General features: G+C 54.3%; 1 protein-coding gene across 2 annotated transcripts in view; it reads left to right on the top strand.

Moving 5' to 3' along the window:
• Positions 1 to 3,171: 3,171 nt before the first annotated feature.
• BMP7 (bone morphogenetic protein 7) overlaps positions 3,172 to 22,227 on the top strand; it is a 92,069-nt gene continuing 73,013 nt past the window's right edge. For both annotated transcript variants that reach the window (XM_039236906.1, XM_039236907.1), the window contains exon 1: positions 3,172 to 4,120. In XM_039236906.1, coding sequence (XP_039092837.1) covers positions 3,703 to 4,120 — 418 coding nt within the window. In that variant the 5' untranslated portion in view covers positions 3,172 to 3,702. The remainder of the gene's footprint in view (positions 4,121 to 22,227) is intronic.

The raw sequence follows: 22,227 nt of genomic DNA on the forward strand, positions 1-22,227 counted from the left end.
GAGAGGAAGCAGGGAAAATAAAGACCCCCCCCCCCCCCCCCCCCCCCCCCCCCCCCCCCCCCCCCCCCCCCCCCCCCCCCCCCCCCCCCCCCCCCCCCCACCCGGGAACCCCCCCCCCCCCCCCCCCCCCCGCCAGCACGGAGCACAGGAAAGACGAAGCCCAATCAGGTTGCGGGAATTCAGAGAGAACCTTATCTTTGCCCAGGTCTTGGATATGAAGAGCATGTTTTCTCTTCATCTTGCATGAGAAAAGATGGAAGGGTCTCGGGGTGAGGGGTCTGGGAGACCCCTCACCCTGGCGCCTGCACGGTCAGTCCTCAGTCTAGTGAGCTTTCTAGGTATTGGCTGTGTTTATTACTATTCATTCACTGGGTACTTACTGAGCGCCTGCTGTGTGCCAGGCTCCAGTGGGCTCAGATGGGATGCACAGACAGGTGACCCATAATTGTTGCTTCAGGGCCTTTCTGTGGTTGGGGGAGGGGGGCAGGGTAGTTGACCAATCAATTGTTTTCATATGTAAATCGGTAGCACCAATACCTGCTGCCCCTATCCCCTGCCTCCCTTGCTGGTCAAAATCCCCCCTAAAACACTTGAGAGTGGATTAAAAGGCAGACAGGGCTGCAGCAGAGGACTTCGGAAGAAAGGAACCTCCTTCATCCCAGATGGCGTTGGAAGCGAGCTCAGGGGCAACAAAGCCCGGCGTCTGTCTGTTCCTTGCTCTGTGCAGCCTGCACACCTGCTCGTCACTCCGCCTGGGATGCTTTGCCCCGCAAAGCTGGCCCTTCCTCCTCCTTCCGGGATCCAGGAGATCCCTTTCCCACTAGCTCATCCTGTTGGCTCAGCTCCGTGGCTTATCACAAGATGATGGAAGGTAGGCCCCCCACCAGTGGACGCGGGGGGCCAGGCAGCACCCCTCTGATGGCCTCCGCAGGCCCCTGTATTAGCTTCCTACCCACCGCGATTCCTGTTCAGCTCTTCGCTCCCCAACCCTCCTGCATTCCCTGTGCTGCCTGCCTGAGGCTGAGAGCGCCCTGTCCCTCCCGGGAGAATCAGGGGACAGCACTGCCACCCCTCCCCCCTCTAATCCTGGTGAAGGTTCCCCCTTCATCTCCTCTGGGCTGAAAGCCACCTTTGTGATGGAGGCTGCCGTGCGGGCTCGCTCGCTGTTGTACCCTCCTGCCCAGCACTGTGCTTGGCACTGGGGTGGACCACGTAATTCGTGGGGTCCAGTGCAAGATGAAACGGGGGGCCCTTTGTTCATAGATGAGGAAGAACTGCAACACAGAAGCAGCAGAACATTAAAGCCGAGCGTGAGGCCCTTTGGAGTGTGGGGGCCTGGGGGTCCACACAGGCCGCCCGCCCGTGAAGCCCACCCTGCCTGGCGCCGAGGAAGCACTCCACAAGCCTTCGTTGAAGGAAGGAGTTAATGGACAAAGGGCAGGTGGAGGGGCCTTTCGAGGTGCCTTGATTGACAGGTGGGCAGAGGGGCCTGAGAAGCATGAATGGTTCTGACCCGAAGGCTTGTACTTCTTCTGCCTCTGGCCTCTCTCTTGTGGCCTCTGGCCTTTCTTCCCCACCCATGGGGCCCCTCAGGCTGCCGTCTTGCCTAAAAGCCCCCAAAAGGCTGCATGGCAGAACCATCTCCTCTCCAGAAACCTCTAGAAGACCAGGTTAATCTTTACCAATCCTGGAGCTTTCTCCTGTCCCCAGGTGAGGCTTAGCCAGACTGCCCCCCCCCCCCGCCACCCAAAACCCTTGTCTCCCCAACTCAGCCCTTTACCTTCCATCCCAAACCCCCATGGTGACCCTCCATCTAACCCATCATCCGGGAACTCCCAGCTTCTGGATTTGCCTCCTTGGGACGGCCCCAGAAGGGGAGGGAGGCAAGGTTGAACTTGTACCCCTGGCCTCACTCGCACTCTGGGTGAGTATTTTGCTGCCTTGTTTACCGAGGAAGAGATGGAGGTTCTGAAAAGCAGTAATTCACTTAAGTTCTCGAGGTATCTTCCACATCGGCTGCGTCCATGCCCGGATGTGCTGGGGCCTGAGCAGCTCAGTATGCTTGCGGGATGAGGGGATGCAGGCAGGGAAGAAAGGAAGCTGTCTGGTGAGGAGCCTCAGAGGGGACCTGCCTGCAAGGTGGGGCCTCAGACAAGGCCAAGCCAGCGGCTGATGGGGAAGGGTGCACATGGGTGGGGTAGGGGACCAGGGGCTTCAGTCCCGGGCGCAAGAGTGCTTGGAGATAAAGGGACCCCAGAGGGGAGGAGGCGGGGAGGATCCTGCAGCTCACACAATTTCAAGCGCTCAGCAGGTAATGATTGTGCAGCCTCAGCGGCTACCAGGACCTGGGTTCGAGGCGCAGCGGGGATAAAGGAGACTCCGAAAAACTCGGTCCCCAGGGGCTCCGTTTCCGGTGTGTGTGAGGGGGGGGAGGGGGGAGGGGAGCCCAAGACAATAAAGACAGGGCGAATAACTCAAACAGTAATTCCAGGCGGTGAGGGGAGTTAAAAGAAAACACGAGAAGTACGCGGGGTGAGGAGGGGAAGGGACCTAATCCCTCCAGGTCTGGGAGGAGGTGGCACGTGAGTGGGACCCGGAGGTGGAGGGTCGGCCGATGGCCATCGGAGCTAGTCACAGAGGGAGGGATGAAAGGGAAGGGAGAGAATTCCGGGCAGAGGGAATGGCAAGTGCAAAGGTAAGCGGTAAGTGCTGGGGGGGGGGGGAGTTGGAGGGGCAGAGGGGTCAGCGCGGCTAGAGTCCGTGGGGAGGTGGGTGGTGGAGCAGAGGGGCGAGAGGGACTCGGGGTCACCTCCTCCGGGAAGCCTTCTCCGATTGCTGCGCGGCCTCCGCACTGCCCCAGCGTCTTCCCCGTCGGCCCGACGAGAATCCCACCGGTCCCGCTCAGGCCTCTTCCCAGTCCCGACTCCCCGTCCGAGGCCGGGGCCGGCTCGGGTTCCTCCCTCCGCATCCCCGCGGCGTCCGGCCCGGCGCTGGGCACCCCGTGGGCACTCGGTAAATATTTGTAGAGCGCACTAGACGGAATGAATGAACCCATTGGGCGCCGCTGGGGGGAGGGCGGGGCCGAGGGCAGGTGGGAGGCCGCGGGCGCGGGAGGGGCCCTTGGAAGCCCGTCCTCCTCCCCCTCCTCCTCCTCCCAGGCCCCAGCGCGTACCAGTCTGGAGCTCCCGAGGCGGCCTCTCGTGCGATCAAGGGCGCGCACCGCTGGGAGCGCGACTCGGGGCCCCCGCTCCCCGCGCGGGAGTTCGGAAGAGAGTGGGGCGCCGCCGCCCGAGGGCGAGAGCGCGAGCGGAGCCGGAGGAGGGAGCGCTCGCTTGCCCGCCGCCTCGCCGCCTCCCCGGCGCTCGCTCTCCCGGCTCCTAGGTTTGCTGGCTGCTCCTCCCACCCGCACCCGCCTCCTCGCTCGCTCGCTCACTCGCGCGCTCCAGCCGGTTTCCGAGCCCCGCGGTGAGCCCGGGCGAGTGCGGGGCGAGGGGCCCCGGGGCTAGCGCCCAGCAGGAGGCGGAGGTCCGCGCAGAGCGCAGTCGGCCGGGGAGGGGCCATGTCTGGCGCGGGCGCAGCGGGACCCGTCTGCAGCAAGTGACCGAGCGGCGTGGACGGCCGCCTGCCCCGCTCCGCCACCTGGGGCGGCGCGGGCCCCGGTGCCGGGTGCGCGGAGCCCGGGTCGCGCGTAGAGCCGGCGCGATGCACGTGCGCTCGCTGCGCGCCGCGGCGCCGCACAGCTTCGTGGCGCTCTGGGCGCCCCTGCTGCTGCTGCGCTCCGCCCTGGCCGACTTCAGCCTGGACAACGAGGTGCACTCGAGCTTCATCCACCGGCGCCTCCGCAGCCAGGAGCGGCGGGAGATGCAGCGCGAGATCCTGTCTATCTTGGGCTTGCCGCATCGCCCGCGCCCCCACCTCCAGGGCAAGCACAACTCGGCGCCCATGTTCATGCTGGACTTGTACAATGCCATGGCGGTGGAGGAGGGCGGCGGGCCCGACGGCCAGGGCTTCTCCTACCCCTACAAGGCCGTCTTCAGTACCCAGGGCCCCCCTCTGGCCAGCCTGCAAGATAGCCACTTCCTCACCGACGCCGACATGGTCATGAGCTTCGTCAACCTCGGTGAGTGCGGGTGGAAGGGCGGGGGTGAGCCTCTAGGTCCCGAGGCACGTTGGGACGGGGAGGGGGTCGCTGTTTACATCCATCCCGCCCCTCTTTACACTCGGGGCGGTTTGAAAAACCGCGGTGCCTGGCGCAGGGTCTCCCACTCCGAGCCCCGTGGACCCCAAGCAGTGCGCGCCCCAGGTAGGGCGAACTGGGCGCCTTCAGCCAGTTCGAGTTCGGTGGAGGAAAGGGTCGGTTCGAAGCCCCCTCCGGGTGGAGTCGGCGGCCGCACCTCTGGGGCTGGAGGCGCCGGGCCCGCCGCGGCTCAGTTCAAAGCGCGGGGCTGGGTCATGTGAGCTGTGCCGGGGCCGCGCGGCCCCTGCTACCTGGATTTAAAGGGCCCTGCTGGGCGAAGCAGCCTTCCCGCCCTTTCGGGGCCCCTCTCGGCCCCGCCGGGACCTGGCGTCGCAGGCGTCGCGCCCCCTTCCCCGCCCTGTGGAGCCCTACCTGTCCCCTCGCCGTGCGCCCGCCCTGGCGTGCCGCGCGCCGCGAGTGTCTCCGCGCCCTCCCGGCGGCCGAGCGCCCCCTCGCCTCTCCGCTCTCCGGGCGGGAGCTGGGGAAGAAACGGTGCCATTGCGAGCTTTCTATTTTAAATGTTTAATGATAGGTCCCGAGCGGGCAGAATCCATTTTCAGCGTTTATCACGTGTGGCGCGCAAACCGCGGGTCTTGGCGATTGAGTGGCGCGGGGTCTGGCAGCAGACGCCGCCGGGGGCGGCTGGGGGACCCGGCTGCCCCCCGGAGCCGCGGGGGCCCGGCGGGGACGCGAGGCCGGCGCTGCGGCGGGGTCGCGGGGCTCCTCCTCCTCCTGTGCGCGCACGTCCACCGGACTTGCTCAAACTAACCCCCGGCAGCGCGCTGTAGGACTGATGATCAAATATTTGGTTTCCCGAGATAACAAGCCCGATAGCGCTGTTTCCTGAGCCGATTTCATTCTACGTGTGTAACTTGCTGCGAAAATGCGAACGGAGTCAAGACTGCAAACTCACGCCCACGGGCGCCGTGTCAACAGGGAAAGGATAGCGAAGCCCCCCGCTGGGGGCGTGGGGCAGGGATAGGCGCGCGGGGAAGCGGGGATCAACCCTAAGTGCTTCCAGCACCAGATAAGGGCCCTGAGTTCCCGGGTCGCCATTGTCTGTCCTGATACTAGCGAAAAATCAAACAGTGCAAGGACTCCCAGCTAGCAAGGGGTGGGACGTTTAGATGCCAAAGTAACTTCGAGAAAGTTTAAATTATACTAAGCAGCCTGTGAGAAGGAGGCTGCTCCGCACGTCCCGATTTAGAACAATCTCCAAGATGTATGAGGTGGAAAAAAGCAAGGTGCAGATCAGTGAGGTTATGTATGTGCTTGTATATCATCCGTTCCCACTGGAAGAAGAGATACCGTGAACCTGAAATAGATTTTCGGCGGGTCGGTGGGAGCAGTGGAGCGCAGGACTGGAGCTGGACTTTTTTAGGGAGTGGGAGCTGGGGTCTTAGTTTTCATTGTCTGCGTGCTTTTTTTTTTTTTTTTTTACAATGTGTATTTATGACCTATGCCAGAAACCAAAGAAAAATTCCAAATATATTTATAAAAGCAGGGCTCTGTAGCCATCCTGAAGTGGGGGGAGGGGGAGGGCTTGCCAAGGCCCTTTCTCTGGTGAGGGATTTATGTTATCTAATGCTCTGTTGGGTCCCCCTGACTTTCCGTGAATGCATCAGGTCCCAGTGGTGGCCCTCAGAGCTAGGCTGCGGTCTTTAGAAAGGTATATATGTAAGCCCTGGCTTCTGTGGAAGGCTCTGGAAACCGAGTGCAGAAAAGCACCCTGCTTATATGGAGGAGTCCGGGTGGTCAGGGCTCCCCCCACCCCAGACAAGGACTAGGCTGCTGACTGGGAGTCTCTGGGAACCTTGGGGCAGGGCTGTTAGCTCCCCCTTGGTGGTGGGAGCAAGCTGGGACTTGTTTGGGAAGCTGTACACACACCTTTCAACCCGTTAGCCCCATTTCTTTTCATCTTGAAAGGACAAAGACCGGCTTGTCTGAGCCTCTTAATCAGTCGGGCCGGCTCTGGGCTTTGTGGGACAGTCCTGACTTTCTCAGGTCTTGCTTTCTGGAACATCACTCCAAATTAGATGGCGGAGTGCCTTTTAACAGAGTGCGCTGACCTTGTTTTCTTTCCCTCGCTGTCCCTAAAACTCGAGGTAATTAGTTGGGTGCAAGATGTGGACTGCTGTTTGGCAAAACTCCTCCTGTAGATGCTTTAAGGCTGGCCTTTAATTTCTGCTGAGCAACACAGGAATAAAGCGCCCGTCCCTTCCATTCTGTCCAGGCTCCAGAATTTCTCCACAGAAGGGGGCTGGAGGTGGCCGTGGGGGTGCAGGGGACTGTGTGGGAGACCAATCTGGAGGCTAAGTTTGCAGAGAGCGCAGGCTGCCTTTCCTGGATTGCAAACTGTAATTGATCTGTAACATACAAAGTTTTCTTAAGGTGCCTTTCCTCTCACTTTACCCGAAAGCATTAAGGAAGTGCCATTTGTTCCAATTAGACCATTAGCTGGTGTCACGCGGGGGGTCACGGGGGGATGTTGGGGGGCTGCTGTTGGAGAGGCCGACGTTCTCCGCCACCCCCTCCTCCCTCCACTGCACCCTGCTCCTGTCCCGCAGGGCTGGGGACACCTCAGACTGCATTCTGAAGGCTTTTGCATTCATTGCCTCCATTCTTCCTTCTGTCTGCAGCCAAACTGGGTTTTGCTCCTCTAAGTTGTTCTCCTTGGAATTCAAGCTTTTTGCCAGGCTGAGTGGGGGTCTGACCGAGAGAAGGAGCTAGAAGAGAATGTATGACAAAACCAGGTGCTGAGAATGAGGACCTCAGGCCCCACCTGATGACAAAGGCCGGCCTGTGTGATGAAGCCCCTGTGTAACGCCAGCTGAGCTGCGGAGGGAGACTCACATCTCAGCCTGGGCCCCTTCGGTTCAATGGCTTGATTTTGTAAACTGGTTTGGATTAACAAGCCCCCGATTCCTCTGTGTGGAACTTAAGTTTTTGAATTCAAAACAGGCTACCCCTCTCTGAAATTGTCCCCAGGCAATGTGAGTTCTGCTGACCGAATCCAGCCAGAGCCCCCTACCTTTTTTTTTTTTTTTTTTGCCTTTGGAGAAATCCAGCGGCTCTTTTTTGGAATCTTCAAAAGAAGCCGGCTGGCTTCAGGGGTGTGTGATGCGTGTGTTCCTCTCTGGCCCAGCTTGTGAAGGAAGCAAATCCGTTGACTCTTCGGAGCAGAATGAAAAAACTAAAAGGTTGGACACCGGTCAGTATGGCACTGCACGTATAAAAGTGGCTTTTGTTAATGCAGCCACAGGACGGAGAAAGAAGGCCGTGTGGGGTTTTTTGCCGTATACCATCTGGCTGTCCTTCTTGTTGACAAGTGTTTGGCATTAAGATCGCTCCTCTTGCCCCTTAAGAACAGGCCCTACCACTGTAGAGTATTAGAAAAAGATTCTGTTACAGTTTAAAAATTTCCTTCAGGGAGTGCTTCGAGAAGGGAGCATGGGCTGCAGGCATTTGCAGCTGTAACCTGGCCTGTGTTAAAATTTGGAAGGGGCCGCTCCACATTCCAGCACTTGGAGCGCAGGCCCTCATGGGTGAGCAGCCAGAGGTTGATATAGATGTCACACAGGCTGTCGCCCTGCTTTCGTGCTTTCTTTCTTTGCTCGTTGGCTGCAGAGTGCCCTCGCTCTAGGAGTGCGCCGACAGCTGGGTTCTTAGCAACCCTTGCAAAATTGCTTCTCCTAAACCTCATTTTCCTGCTTCTTAAATCAAAGATCTCCCCCCACCCACCCCTTTTCCCAAGGATATATGTGACCTGGACTTGAACCTTTTGGATCTTTTTTTGTATTCCCTTCAGGAATCGAAGCAGGTTGAGGTCGAGCCCTGGATGCCAGCCTCCTGTGGCTCGCTTAGGGTTTTGATTCCAGGACTCTCATTTGCTTGTGGAGTGGGGTGAGGGAGGTGGCCCAGATAAAGATCGATTTTGGGACTGCGAAGGGATGATTCTGTGAACGCCCAGAGAGGAGAGACCGCTTCTAGAACACGGCTTTTGGGGCGCCTGGGTGGCTCAGCCGAGTAAGCGGCAGACTCTTGGTTTCGGCTCAGGGCGTGATCTCACGGTTCGTGGGTTCGAGCCCCGCCTCAGGCTCTATGCTGACAGTGAGGAGCCTGCTTGAAATTTTCCGTCTCTCCTTCTCTCCCTCTGCTTCTTCCCCCGTAAATAACTAAACTTGAAAATAAAACAGAGCTCTTGTGAGCTGTGGTTCAGGGGCCTTTCATCGCGTAGTAGGGCGCTCAAACCCCCTGGAGATAAACCCAGCTGGCGTCCGATCCCCTGACCGCCAGGATGCCTGCGACGTGAGCCAATATCACATGTGCGCTGAACTCGGAGACAAGTGATGACTTCATTCCGGGGAGAGTCCCATCTAAGTTGATTGATCACCCCTATCGCTTTAATATCTTTTTTCCCTGTTGGGTAAGGTCATATTTGGCCCGTTGCAAGTGTCAGAGTGTCCTAAGGCTCCCCCAGTCCCCACCCTCCCCTGCCTGCCCATCCATTTTGAATGGAGAGCATGCAGGGCCGGCCAGGTTCATTTCTTCGCAATCACTCTTCAGACCTGGCCGGGGGCTGTCGACACCCGGTGTCTGGCAGGCTGCTGCTCCGCTTTGCCTTAATGCAGGCTGGCAGCGTCACCGGGGTTAGGGCAGAGGCAGGGATGTGTGGGACCTGTCATATGATTGTCAGAAGGAATGCAAAAAAATGCCTTTACATCGTGGTGGTGGGAGAGCGAGGCAGCTGTGTACACTTATTATAAAAGACTCAAGTCCCACCGGTAAAATCAATATATTGAATTGCACGACCTTCTGCTTTTAATTAGTTTAAATCAAATGCGCCAGTGCCATTTTGCCTCCTCTCGCCTTCATGGGGTGAGGAAATACCAATATTTACATAGAAACTGTTAATTTGTGGTGAAAATGATGGCACATTTAGCTTTACACACCCAGATTGCTCAGACTTGATGGATCCCAGAGCAACGTGGAGTTGCAGGGTGACGTCACCGGGCGCGGGGGCAGGGCTGGGGCGGCCCCAGGAATGCGGGGTCGTGGGGACCCCGGATGCCGGGCGCAGGTGGGTGCTGCCGTGGGCGCGGGTGCCCGGGGAGGCTGGTCTTGGAAGAATCTGGTGGGTTCTTACTCTGCGAGCCAGCAATGTTGACATTCAGCTGCACATCGTCTACAATCTTTCCTCCTGAGCGTCTTAACATGACTGTTAAACGGCACTTGCCTTTCTGGTTGTTTTGAGTCCCTGTTCCCTGCACGCTGGGTCTTTTGTACGGGGCAGCTCAAGGCACAACACTTTATTTATTCCAGAGCTTCAGATGCTTTTCTTTCCAATGCCTGAAACAGTTTATAGAGGCGGTGGGGGTGGGGGGGGGGTGGTTCTGCACTGCAAACGATCCCATGTACAACCACGGCTATTATGTGAACCATTTGGTATTAGCTGTGTGTTCAGCTGCAGTCGAGTTCTGGGTTTTGCAGCAACTGGCATTTGACAAATAATATTTGACAAAAATGTGACTTGGTATTTCTTAATATGGAACAGATATTTTTCATATATTTCATAGCTGACCTTCCTCCCTCCCCCCCCCCACCCCCTCCAACGAAAGATTGCTCCGACCCAAGGTGGGATGGCGAGGCGGGTGAACCTCGGGGAGGGGGGGTGCACTGCTGTGTATTCTTCCCCTCTCCAGAGCGGAGTGTTTATGATTTGGGGGGATATCAGGAGCGCAAGGAAGTTTGACACTTACTTATGTGAAACTCAGAGAAGCATGTGAGATGCGGCCTTGCAACATTTGTAGCAGAAGGCATTCATGGGAGCCGCGCAAAGCCTTTGCGCAAAGCCTTTGCTGATCCGCGTGGAGTGGATTGAATTAATGACAACTCGGAGCACCAGTTTTAGGGTAATTGCTTTATTGTTTTGGAGCCAGGGTGCTTATAATCCGGTTCCTGTACAAACATGTTTAACGTGTGTTAATGCATTTCCAAACCAGACCCTCTCAGCCCAACCCTGCTTTCCATTAATTGATGTCGGTAGCATGGTACAGTATTTCAAAGGGCTGGCCAAGTATAAACTGTGTTTCCAATTTCCTTCCTTTCCTGTGTTTGGAATGCCAATGTTAATTTGTTCCCTTGCGAGAGAGGGGCTGCCAACCGCGGCTTTCTATAAAGGGCTTCACAGTGAAGGCTTCCAGCCCTTGCTGATGCTTGGGGCTGCCTGGCCAAGTTTCCTGACACTTTGCAGCTAATTCTGGGTGATATATGGAGTGGGGGGGTGGGGGGCTTCACTGCCATGTAACGGAAGTTCTCGGTGACAGCCGAGGGTGTGACTTGGCAAGGGAGAATGGAACGGCTTCCACGGTGATTCTCTTTAGACACAGCTTAAACCCATGTGTCTGTTTCCACTATGGTTGCATCCTAGCTGTGTGACCTTGAACAAGTTACTTGACATCTCTGAGTTCGTTTCCTTGTTTTATAAAGCGGGAGAATTACCCCTCCTTCACAGATCCTCAGGAAGACACAGTCCTATCACACATGTGTAGAGTCTCGCACACAGTAGGTGCATACTAACTGGTGGCTTGTGTTTTTATTGTGGTGGCCACATCATTACTCGCTTTTCTGTATTAGTCCCAATATAAGTTTTTTAAATTTATTTTTTAACGTTTATTTATTTTTGAGAGACAGAGATAGAGCATGAGCTGGGGAGGAACACAGAGAGAGAGGGAGACACAGAATCGGAAGCAGGCTCCGGGCTCTGAGTTGTCAGCACAGAGCCCGGCGCGGGACTCCAACTCACAGGCTGCGAGCCGAAGTTGGACGCTTAGCTGACTGAGCCACCCATGCGCCCCCAACATCAGTTTTTAGTACTTAAAACGTCAAGATTAAGCCACCCATGTTATTTCAAAGATATCAAGAAAACAGCCTCTGGAAATGTGTGTGTGTTTCCACACACAGGTTTCCTTCTTTCAGAGATCAATGAAATTTGAATGAGCACGCCAAACGAATTTGAGGATAAATGGAGTATAACGCTGACTCTTTCTCTTGCTTTTAGCATCTCTGGCTATTTAAAAAATTTATTAGCAGGGAAACTAAAACTTGAGTGAAGGTGTATGGGAGCTCTCTGTACTATCTTTGCAACTTTTCTCTAAGTCAAACGTTATTCCCAAATAAAAAGTTATAATTTTAAAAAAAGAGCACAACACAGAAATATTTCTTCCCACCCCTTCTGGAAGATGGTCAAAGTACAAATTATCTTTTCCTACAAGGGAGAGACAAGCCCAAAGCATTCATTAACAGAACAGCACAGCCTCCCCACTCTTCCTTGGAGCAGGTGCAAGGCTCTCCCCACTCCCCTGGCCGGGGTTAGGCTAAAACAAAGCCCTGTGTGGATTCAGTGAGTTTAGAAGCCTCTGGAGACCAGGGGACGAAAGAGAACGTCTCCAGGGCCCGAGACAAGGGGTGGGCTTAATCACTCAAGGCTTCCAGTAAATTCCCTTCAGCTCTTTCTACACTGCTTGAAAAATCTGACTTAGCGCGCATTAGGTTTCCCTCCATCTCTGAGGTCACGTGTTATTCTTTCGCATCTTTATTTTCCCGGAGTAGCTTTCAAGTTCCCATCTTTTGTTGTCTGGCTTAATTAAATTTGGCTGTGAATAAAACCTCACACTGTTTCCAAAATAGAGGTCTTGCATGTTTTTAAGCATCAGAGTTAGGCCTGTGTTGTCTTGTAACGCCAGCCTCTCTCTTTCTTTTATGTCGTTTGAAAAAACCAAAAAGCAACAAACAAATCGAAGCACTTGTGACACTCAGCTTAGACTGGTTCCTAAATGGTCCCGGTGCTTACCTGCCCGGCGATGTAACGTGGTCAGCAGAGGCGAGCGAGTTCGCCTGTGGTTTCGATGACTCGTGTTTGGCTTTTGATAAAGGATTCTTTTCTTGCCTGTGTTTTCAGACATTCTTACTGTTCTGGTCTTTGGCTGCCCGGCCAAATTCTCCTGGCATAGGAGGTGATCAGATTCTGGCTGCTTCTGTGTGTGAATGGGTTGAAGCCATTCTAAGGCAGCATCTTCTGAATGCTTTTTTCGATTTTGCATCCCCGCTAGTAAATTTCTGGGTCCGGGTCCTAATTAGAACTAAGTCCTCCTGGGGCACCTGGGTGGCTCCGTCGTGTGAGCGTCCGACCTTGGCTTAGGTCATGATCTCAGCGTTCGTGAGTTAGAACCCCACATCTGGTGAGCTGCTGTGAGCCTGTCAGCGCCGAGCCCACTCTGGATCTGCTGCCCCCCTCCGTCTGCCCCTCCCCTGCTTGTGCTCTCCCAAAAAATAAATATTTTTTTAAAAAAAGAAAGAAATCCTACTGTTTTGGTTTAGTTTTTTTTTTTTACCTTATAAAACATAACTAAGATATAAATTTAAGGAGGAAGGCACTAAAGACAAAAACAATGTCAAATTCTGATGTTAATCGATACACGTTTTAACGAGTTGATCATCATTCATTAACACAAAATTGCACTTTTAATTAACGAGACACCTTCACCTAATTTTGCTCTCACAGATTAGTTCATGTTGTGTGACAGAATTGATGTCTTTCAGGATTGTGGGTCAGCAGTTCAGGATCAGCGAGCTAAAGGCCTGGTCCTACATTTTTATTATTTTTTTGACCCCTCATTTGCCTAATCAGTATAAATGCAGTGATCACATGATAACAAAGGCCACAGTCTTGGTAGGCTAAACCCACAGGGGTTTGTTGTTCTCTTCTAGAAGTTTGGCTCCATTGTGACTTGGTAGTTACGGGCTCTGCCCTTTGGGCGGGTTGAGAGGGGGCTCAGGTCCCCTGGCTGACGGGCGGACACCCTCTGGAATGTCTCCCTTACCACCTCGGAGGAAGGGCTCTGTGAATTGTGCCTGGGCTTTGCAAAGTCAATGCCCCACTTCTGCTCACATTTCATTGGTCAGAGCCAGTCAGGTGGTCACACCTGACCCAAGGTGGGCGGGGAAACCACAGACTCAAGCTTGAAAAGGGGGGAGCTCCGGAAGAAGGAACTTGTGGGAGGGGCATGGCCCCAGTGCCTGCTGCCCCCGGATGGGGTGGCTCTCTCCCGGGAAGAATGTGGAAGTGGAAGAAGGAATTGTTGGATGCTTTGCTGAAACAAGATCCTCACGTTTTAATCTCATCCACCAGTTACGCAGACATTTTTATCGAAGCTTGGCTAGTAAATTTCCACCTTCCCTGATGTCCCTGGGTCCTTGAAATGCACTTCGTTAGGATTGTAATATTTTCCCCGCATCCCAGTGGATCCCTCTAGCCTCCCCCAAGTGCTTGCACCCCGTGGTGGAGACCAGTGTTTCTAGAAGTTTCCGCATCCCTGTGGTATTCACATGGTTCAACAAGAAGAACCACTTCTCTCTCTTCCCACTTGTAAAACGACTTGCCTCTTTAGGACCTGTCTTTCAGCAAAAGCACGCTTCAGCCTTGGTCTGGTTCCCTACCCAGAGAATTCTGGGCCTGGCTGGCGAGGGGCCGGTCCCTGCTGGAGAGGGGCTGGGCCCGGCGGGCGCTTGTCTGGCTGGTACAGATTATTATCCTGTCATGAAGCCTTGCCCTTAATGGGGGTGCTGCCTCTCCTGCCTGGGCCTCAGGGACATTCCTGGAGCCCGGCGGGATCTTGCATGGCTGAATCTAGGAACCGAATTCAGAGAGTCCTTCGTTAGCTCAATACATCACTGAAATAAATCCTATTGATAAAGTGGGAGAGCGGCGATCTTTCTGTAGCAGCATGGAGTTATTACACCCTATTTTCTTGGGCTTCTCATCTAATTCTCTCAACATTCTGCAAAACAAGTCGTTCTCATGTTAGGGACGAGGAAGGTAAAGGGGCCCCGACTCGCGTCGCTAGAAAGTTGTGGGCTTGACTCCAGCTCTTGTTGAATGAAAAGCAGTATACTCTTTGCTCCTCACCCCATGGAGATACGTGGATGGGGGCGGGGGACACTCAAGGAGAGTGGTGTTGGGGCCACCAAAACACACGCTGAACCCTTGGCCTTAACTTTGTGGTTTGGTGCACAGAGCAAGATAGAGATGAGCAGCACGTAGCTTTTTCTTTCATCATCAGTCCTGCTTGTGATAACCGCGACTCCGTCTCTGTGGCTTCAGACAAATTGCCAGGGCGGAGGGGCCCGAGTGCCATGTACCGGGGCTCCTGCCTGAGCCTCACTCCCCTTGGATGGGGAAATTCCACAGGCAGCTAGAGGTTGGTATTTAAACAAATTTTTGGGGAGGGGGCCTGGGTGGCTCAGTCGGTTAAGTGTCTGACTTCGGCTCAGGTCATGATCTCACGGTTCATGGGCTGGAGCCCCGCATCAGGCTCTGTGCTGACAGCTCGGAGCCTGGAGCCTGTTTCAGATTCTGTGTCTCCCTTGCTCTCTGTCCCTCCCCCACTCGTGCGTGTGCATTCTCTCTCAAAAATAAACATTAAAAATTTAAAAAAAAACAAACCTTTTTTAAGTTCTTTGTTTGAGAGAGACAGACACAGCATGAGTAGGGGAGGGGCAGAGAGAGAGAATCCAAAGCAGGCTCTGAGCTGCCAGCATAGAGACCCACACGGGGCTCGAACCCATGAACCGTGAGACCACGACTGAGCTGAAACCAGGAGTCCGACGCCCAACCGATCGAGCCACCCAGGCACCCCTAGAGATGGTATCTTCATAGCCATACCTCAGGACACTGTAGAAAAGACTGAGTGCATCAGAATAGATCTTGCCTAGTTTGTAATAGCATAGAATCACCAACAGTCTAAGTGTCCATGAGCAGGGGATTGGAGAAATAAATTTGTAATAAAGTTATTTATAAATTTATAATAAACCAGAAGGAAACAGAAGGACTTCTTTCTTATGTAGCAATACAGATTCAGAACAGTGTCAAGAGGGAGAAAGCAAGTTGCAGGAAGATGCTTAGGGTGCAACCATTTGGCACTGTGTCGAGCCACACACACTCAGGGGGCCACCAGATAATGTTATGTGTTGTCTGTGGGTCCACACATATGAGGTCACCCCAGGGGCACATAACACGGACAGTAGGACTCACACCGGCTGCCTCCAGGGAAGCAGGGAAGGAATGTGACCGGGGAGAAATTTCAAATCAACTCCAACTGTTCCCGTCAGGTTTTCTTTCTGTTAATAAGAAACCATTAGGACGCGCATTGTCTCTTGCATTAGCTCTTAGAGTGGAACACGGACATCGGACGTCGACAGAAAAACCTGGTGCAATTTGAAAAGCAGTCTGGAGTGTCGTTAATCGTCCGCGGAGATGGGTACCGGCATTCATTTCTTCGCTTTGACAAGTGTCCCGTGGGTCTGGGGACATCCATCCTCCCCAGGGGAAGCGGGGCGAGGGCGCTCAGGAACGCTGTACCGTTTTGGGGGCTTTTCTGTAAATCTATTTTATGTTAAAATCGATTTAAAATTCTATTTTTATCCAAAAGAGAAACTGTATTAACAAAGGAAGCAACCACGATACTAACTCTTGTTAATTCTCAGTTGTGGATGCCTGGGTATTTGTGACACTTTTCTCTGCCATCTTTGTCGGTTACGGTTCTTTCCAAGCCCCACCGGCTCGGGAAACGGTGCGCGGGAGCCAGTCTCCGACAGTGTTCAGGGTATGGTGCCCCAAGGGCCAGTAACTAATCAGTCCACAGACCCGCTGGCACGACAGGGACCCAACTAGCTTATGAACACCCTGGGTCACTGTGTCCTGAGACCTTTAAACCTCTGGCTGCCCCTGTTCACAAGATGCCTGGTATGAAGCAGACATTTGTTTGTGAGCATGAGACACAGGGGGGAGGAGGGGTGGGCGGGGGGTCGCGTTAGGTCTTTCAGTGCTCCTCCTGGCCCTGAACTTTGTAAAATGCACCCCCCACCTCCCCTTTCTCAGGTTCGCTTTTCTGATTGACTCGACCTAACATTTGTCGAGAGAGAAGCCCTTAAGCATGGCAGTGGGGCCTCAGAACCTTCCAGGGCTAGTAAATGTTTATAGGGGGGAGGCATTGGTTGGTCATTTCCTTCAGGAGGAAACAATAAATGAAGCTACTTGCCTCCTACCTATGAACCCTGAGCTCCTCATTGTCTTAATGTACTTGGAGGAGGGAGGGTGGGAAAGGGGGTCCAGAAACCTCGGGGTTTCTCGTGGCTCAGACGTCCTAGGACCTGGGTGGTGCCTGTTTTAGGTAGATGTAGGGCCGGGATTCCCGTGGTGCTGTTATCTTTTGAGCCACACAGCATCTGTTGTGAGAGCTGTCTTGTGGGTCGTAGGATGCTGGCAGTGCCCGGGCTCAGCCAGGGTACCAGGGGCACCCCACCCCCGAGGCATTTTGTTTCCAGACATTGCCAATGTCCCCGAGGGGGGAGGAGGGGACAGAGTTGCCCCCAGTTGAGAACCACTGGCTTAGGGCGCCTTTCCTCGAAGTTAGAAACTGCTTCGAGAGCCTTTGCTTCAAAACCCACTGGCCTGTGGCGGCGAATGGGGGCAGCGGCGGTTCTGACGGGCTCTTTTCCAGTTGAAAGGAACCCAGATCGCAATCAAAATGTGAGCCCTCTCCTGGGAACAGACGCTGCCTGGGTTTGAAACACCCTAGACACAAAGATGAAGGTCACGTCTCTATGCACCCCCCCAACCCCGGGAACCAAAGTGGTTTTGTTTTTTTGTTTTTTAGTATTTATTTTGGGGAGGGCACAAGTCGGGGAGGGGCAAGGAGAAGGGGACAGATGTTGGGAAGCAGGCTCTGTGCTGACAGGCTGACGGCAGCGAGCCCTACGCGGGGCCCGAACTCACAAACTGGGAGATCATGACCTGAGCTGAAGGCAGACGCTTGACCGACTGAGCCCCCAAGGCGCCCCGGGCTCCCCACCAAAGTAGTTTTACAGTGGCTTGTGCCCCATGAGTCTGAACGGTTGTTAAATGCACACTTAGAAATGGCCCCTCGTGGGGCGCCTGGGTGGGTTAGTCGGTTAAGCGTCTGACTTTCGCTTAGGTCATGATCTCGCGGTTCGTGGGTTCGAGCCCCGCGTCGGGCTCTGTGCTGACTGCCAGCTCAGAGCCTGGAGCCTGTTTCACTCTGTGACTCCCTCTCTCTCTGACCCTCCCCTGCTCACGCTGTCTCTCTCTCTCCTAGAAATAAATAAAACATTAAAAAAAAATGGCCCCTCGTTTTTTGTCACCCGACTTCTCTCAGAGGAATTAGGGCAAAAACGTTTTCCCTGTTCTCCTCTCTGGGCAGGTGACTTATGGGGGTGTAGCGGGGGGCTGTGTGCTCCCACATCCACCATAGCTCAGAGCTGGTTCAAGCAGGGAGAGCTGCTGGCTTTAGGCCACGGCCCACGGGCCAGATTGGAACCTCTGTCTGTTTTTGCACAGCCTGTGAGCAAGAGTGGTTTTTACACTTTATAAAGTTTCTTAAAAAGTTTTAAAAGTAATCTTTACATCTAACATGGGGCTCGAACTCACAATCCTGAGATCAAGAGTCTCATGCTTTTCCTGCTGAGCCAGCCAGGTGCCCGGCGTTTACATTTGTTTTAAATGTTTATTGATTTCTTGAGAGAGAGACAGAGCTCCAGCAGGGGAGGAGCAGAGAGAGAGGGAGACACGGAATCTGAAACAGGCTCCAGGCCCCGAGCTGTCAGCACAGAGCCCAACGCGGGGCTCGAACCCACGAACTGCGAGATCATGACCTGAGCCAAAGTCTACCGCCCGACCGACTGAGCCACCCAGGCGCCCTGGTTTTCACATTTTTTAAAAAGCTTGATAAATAATCAAAAGAAGAAGAGTATTTCATGACCTTTGAAAATGAGAGGAAATCCGGATTCCAGGGTCTAGAAGACTTGATTGGAATGTGTTTCTCTGGGTCTATAGTGTCTGCCTCTGCTTCTCCGCCGATTGCAATGGAGACAATGTTGTCCAGAGCCTTTCAACACTTACTCTCTGGCTTCGCACTGGCCACACCCTCTACCTGGGAAGGGATAGAAACAAAGCCTGGGTTTGACCCGTCCCCCTTTGTCCCTCTGACGACTGTTGTGTGCGATGGCACGGTGCACCCTCCTTCCTCCTGGCCGTTCAGAGAGGCCCCTGTGATTTAAACAGATTTCTCCTCTGATGGCTTCTCGGCAGCTGTCGTGTGAGCCGTGCGTCGTGCATCCCTACAGAGGTGCCAGGCCCAGTGCCCGTGCTTCCTGGATTCGCCGCCTCCTAGTAGCCTCCGCCCCTGCGCTGTTTGTGAAAAATCCCCCAGGGGCGCCTGGGTGGCTCGGTTGAAGTCTGACTTCGGCTCAGGTCATGATCTCGCAGTTCGTGGGTTCGAGCCCCGCGTCGGGCTCTGTGCTGACAGCCTGGAGCCTGGAGCCTGCTTCAGATTCTGTGTCTCCCTCTCTCTCTGCCCCTCCCCTGCTCACAATCTGTCTCTCAAAGATAAATAAGCATTAAAAATTTTTTTAAAAATCTAAAACATCTCAGGTGGTAGTTTTAAGACTGGCTCTGGGGTTGGGTCATAGGAGTCTAAATCCCACTTCTGCCACCGTTAACTTTGTGACCTTGGGCGGGTGATTATGCTCTGGGTCCCCGTTTCCTCCTCTGGGGTAATATCGGCACCTGCCTCCTGGGCAGCTGGTGGGGCCCCTGGTGCGGAGGCAACAGGAGAGCCACGCATGGTGCCTTTCCGGGAGCGCTGGCTGCCGGCAGTGATGGGGTCCCGGGCCAGGCCAGCACTCGGGCCGCCCGGAGTGGCCTGCGTGCGCAGGCCCGGAGTGCGGCTCCTCTGGGCTGGGGGCAGTGGGACACGCCGCCGGCTCATTCCTCGGGTCATGGCGTGCCGTGTGTGTGTCCCGCGCACTGAACTCTGCGGGTTTGGGGCCGCAAGTGGCCCACCCTGGGCCGTGATAACCCCGGTGAAGCGGAGATCACATCTGTGTTAGCTGCACACAAGATAGACCCAGAAGCTGGTTTTCTTACCACAAATCCCGTTATACTAGATAGTTGTCCCTTGCCAATTACAGTCTGTATTTATTGACGTAGAGTTTTAAGGAAACATCGAACCATCAAGGCCCAGCCTGCATGTGCCCACCAGCGTAAGGCACAGACAGCCCTTCAGATTTATACACTTGACTGTGGGCTGGCCTACTTGTAATGAATAAATGGGTAAATAGATTGGCATTTGTGTGTCCCCTCATTTTTTTTTAATTAAAAAATTTTTTAAATGTTTTTTTTCTTAATTTTATATTTGAGAGAGACAGAGACAGAGAATGAGTGGGTGAGGGGTAGAGAGAGAGGGAGACACAGAATCCAAAGCAGGCTCCAGGCTCTGAGTTCTCACCACAGAACCTGACGTGGGGCTCAAACAAAACCATGAACCATGAGATCAAGACCTGAGCCGAAGTCGGATGCTTTACCGACTAAGCCACCAGGTGCCCTTTAATTTTTAACATGAATTCATTTTTTGAGAGACAGAGAGACAGTGTGAGCAGGGAAGGGGCAGAGAGAGAGAGAGGAAGACACAGAATCCAAAGCAGGCTTCAGGCTCTGAGCTGTCAGCACAGAGCCCGATGGGGGGCTCGAACCCACAGACTGTGAGATCATGATCTGAGCTGAAGTTGGATGCTTCACTGACTGAGCCCCCACCCCCAGCCACCCCTATGTCCCCTTGTGTTTTGATACGAATCCCTGAAATTTCTCCTTCTTAAGCGAGGCCCCCCTCCCCTCCCAGCAGCTATTAGCATACTTTCCCACATTTGTTACCACGTGTGAGCAGAGTGGAAGCCAGGGATGGCCAGTCACTTGCATGGCTTGGGGGACAGCAGGTGCGTGTGGCTTTGAGTCCCAGGTCACTGGTGTGTGGCCTCAGGCAGGTGACTGAAAGCACCTGGGTGCTCAGGGCTGCAGTTTTCTGCCTCAGTCCGTGGGAGCCATCACAGCGCACCCCAGGCTGGGGCCTGAGATGCGGACACTTACTTTCCCACACGTGTGGAGGCCGCAGGTCTGGGATGCGCCTGCCAGCGTGGCTGGGTCTGGCTTAGGCCCCGGCTGCATGCATCCCCACCAGGCCAGGCCCGGGGACCCCATCTCCTCCTCTTCCACGGATGCTGACTGACTCCTGCATGGAGCCCCACCCTCATGGCCTCATCTACACCTAATCCCTCTCAAAGACCCATCTCCTAATACTGTTCTTTTGGGAGTAGAGCTTCAACACGTGAATTTGGGGAGCACAATTCTGTCCACAGCAATTTCCCCGTGAGGTGGGGTGGCTCAGGGCTCAGGGCCACTGAGGCCTGGTGAGATAGTAACGGAGCTCTTGGCAAATGGGGGCTGCTCCTGGAGCTGCCTGGGGAGCCCTGACTGCTGCAGAGCCTCTTCTAGGCCCTTCTGTGAACATGCTGATGAGCTAGCCCCTGACGGGTGGGCTGGGGGTGCCTCTGAGTCCCTCCCCACACCCGGCCTGGGCCCTTATATCCAAGACTGCAGTTGTGTAAGTGGCTTCACATTCTAAAAATTATACTTCTGGGGGCACTTGGGGAGCTCAGTCAGTTTGGCATCTGACCTTGGCTCAGGTCGTGATCTCATGGTATGTGGGTTCGAGCCCCGTCTTGGGCTCTGTGCTGACGGCTCAGAGCCTCAAGTCTGCTTCGGGTTCTGTGTCTCCATCTCTCTCCCCTGACCCCACTCGTATTCTCTGTCTCTCTCTCTCTTTCACAAATAAGTAAACGTCAAAAAAAAATTATACTTCTGTTTTTTTATTCAACTCTCATTGTCGATTTCAACAAGAGGCCTAGGCCCTTGGGCCAAAGCGTGAGGCTGCTGTCACCACTTGCATGGGGGCCAGGCTGAAAGTGATGGGTCATATCGAAGTTGGGCAGAGTGAAAAGTACCCTTGAAATCCCTTAGGAAGCAGCCACGCTGGAGGTAGATGCACTGAGTCCTGGAGCCGCTGCTGCCACTTCTGGAGCCCGTGACAGAAAGTGCTTGGCCGAGGCTCAGGGCCCCGAGTGCATCCCCAATACTTCTCTTAAACTGCTAGCACCACCCTCCAGGTCTGCAGATGGTGCGAGGGCTGTGCCTCCCGAAGTCTGCTTCCTGCTTCCGTGGACAGGAACGATGTCTCAGTTAGGACATGTCCTACGTCACAGAGCACCTGCCTAATCGTGGCTTCAGCATTAAAAACATGTCATTATCTCCCATAATAGCAAGACTTCAGGGAGTCTTGGGGGTTAGTAGCTCAGTGATCTCATTCAGGTATTCATGAAATGTATGCCTTATCTTCACCATCTTCAAATTCCTCATGCCTGTTATCTCATGGTTACAAAATGGCTACTACAGCCCCAGACATCACATCCTCACACCATCTCATGTTCAAGGCAAGAGAAAGGGGATGAGTTCAAAGAACTCTCCTTGCTTGCCTAGCTCTTCCTTTTCTAGAAGCCTCTAGAAAATTTCTCCTTAAGTCCCATGAGCCAAACTGGTTCATAAGGCCGGCTGCCGCCACCAGGGAAGACTGGAAGGTTTGAAACTGGCCTCTAGGGGCGCCTGGGTGGCTTAGTCGGTTAAGCATCCGACTTTCGCTTAGGTCATGATCTCACGGTTCGTGGGTTCGAGCCCCGCGTCGGGCTCTGTGCTGACTGCCAGCTCAGAGCCTGGAGCCTGTTTCAGTCTGTGACTCCCTCTCTCTCTGACCCTCCCCTGCTCGCACTGTCTCTCTCTCTCTCCTAGAAATAAATAAAATATTAAAAAAAAAAAAAAAAAGAAACTGGCCTCTAGCCAACACAATGGGAAGCAGGTGGGGGGAAAAGTACATTGGAAGTGGTTGTTGGGTAGCCCGCATTCAAATTATTTAAACCGTTTCTCTTTGTTGTTGTTTTCTGTGTCCCATACAGTTGTGTTTACAGAAGTTATTTGCACATGTGATTTTGCTTCTCTCTATGACGCAGCCCCTAAGCTAGTTTCCGGT

Source organism: Hyaena hyaena, unplaced genomic scaffold (genome assembly GCF_003009895.1).
Source record: "Hyaena hyaena isolate Hyena2069 unplaced genomic scaffold, ASM300989v1 scaffold_119, whole genome shotgun sequence".
Taxonomy (NCBI): domain Eukaryota; kingdom Metazoa; phylum Chordata; class Mammalia; order Carnivora; family Hyaenidae; genus Hyaena; species Hyaena hyaena.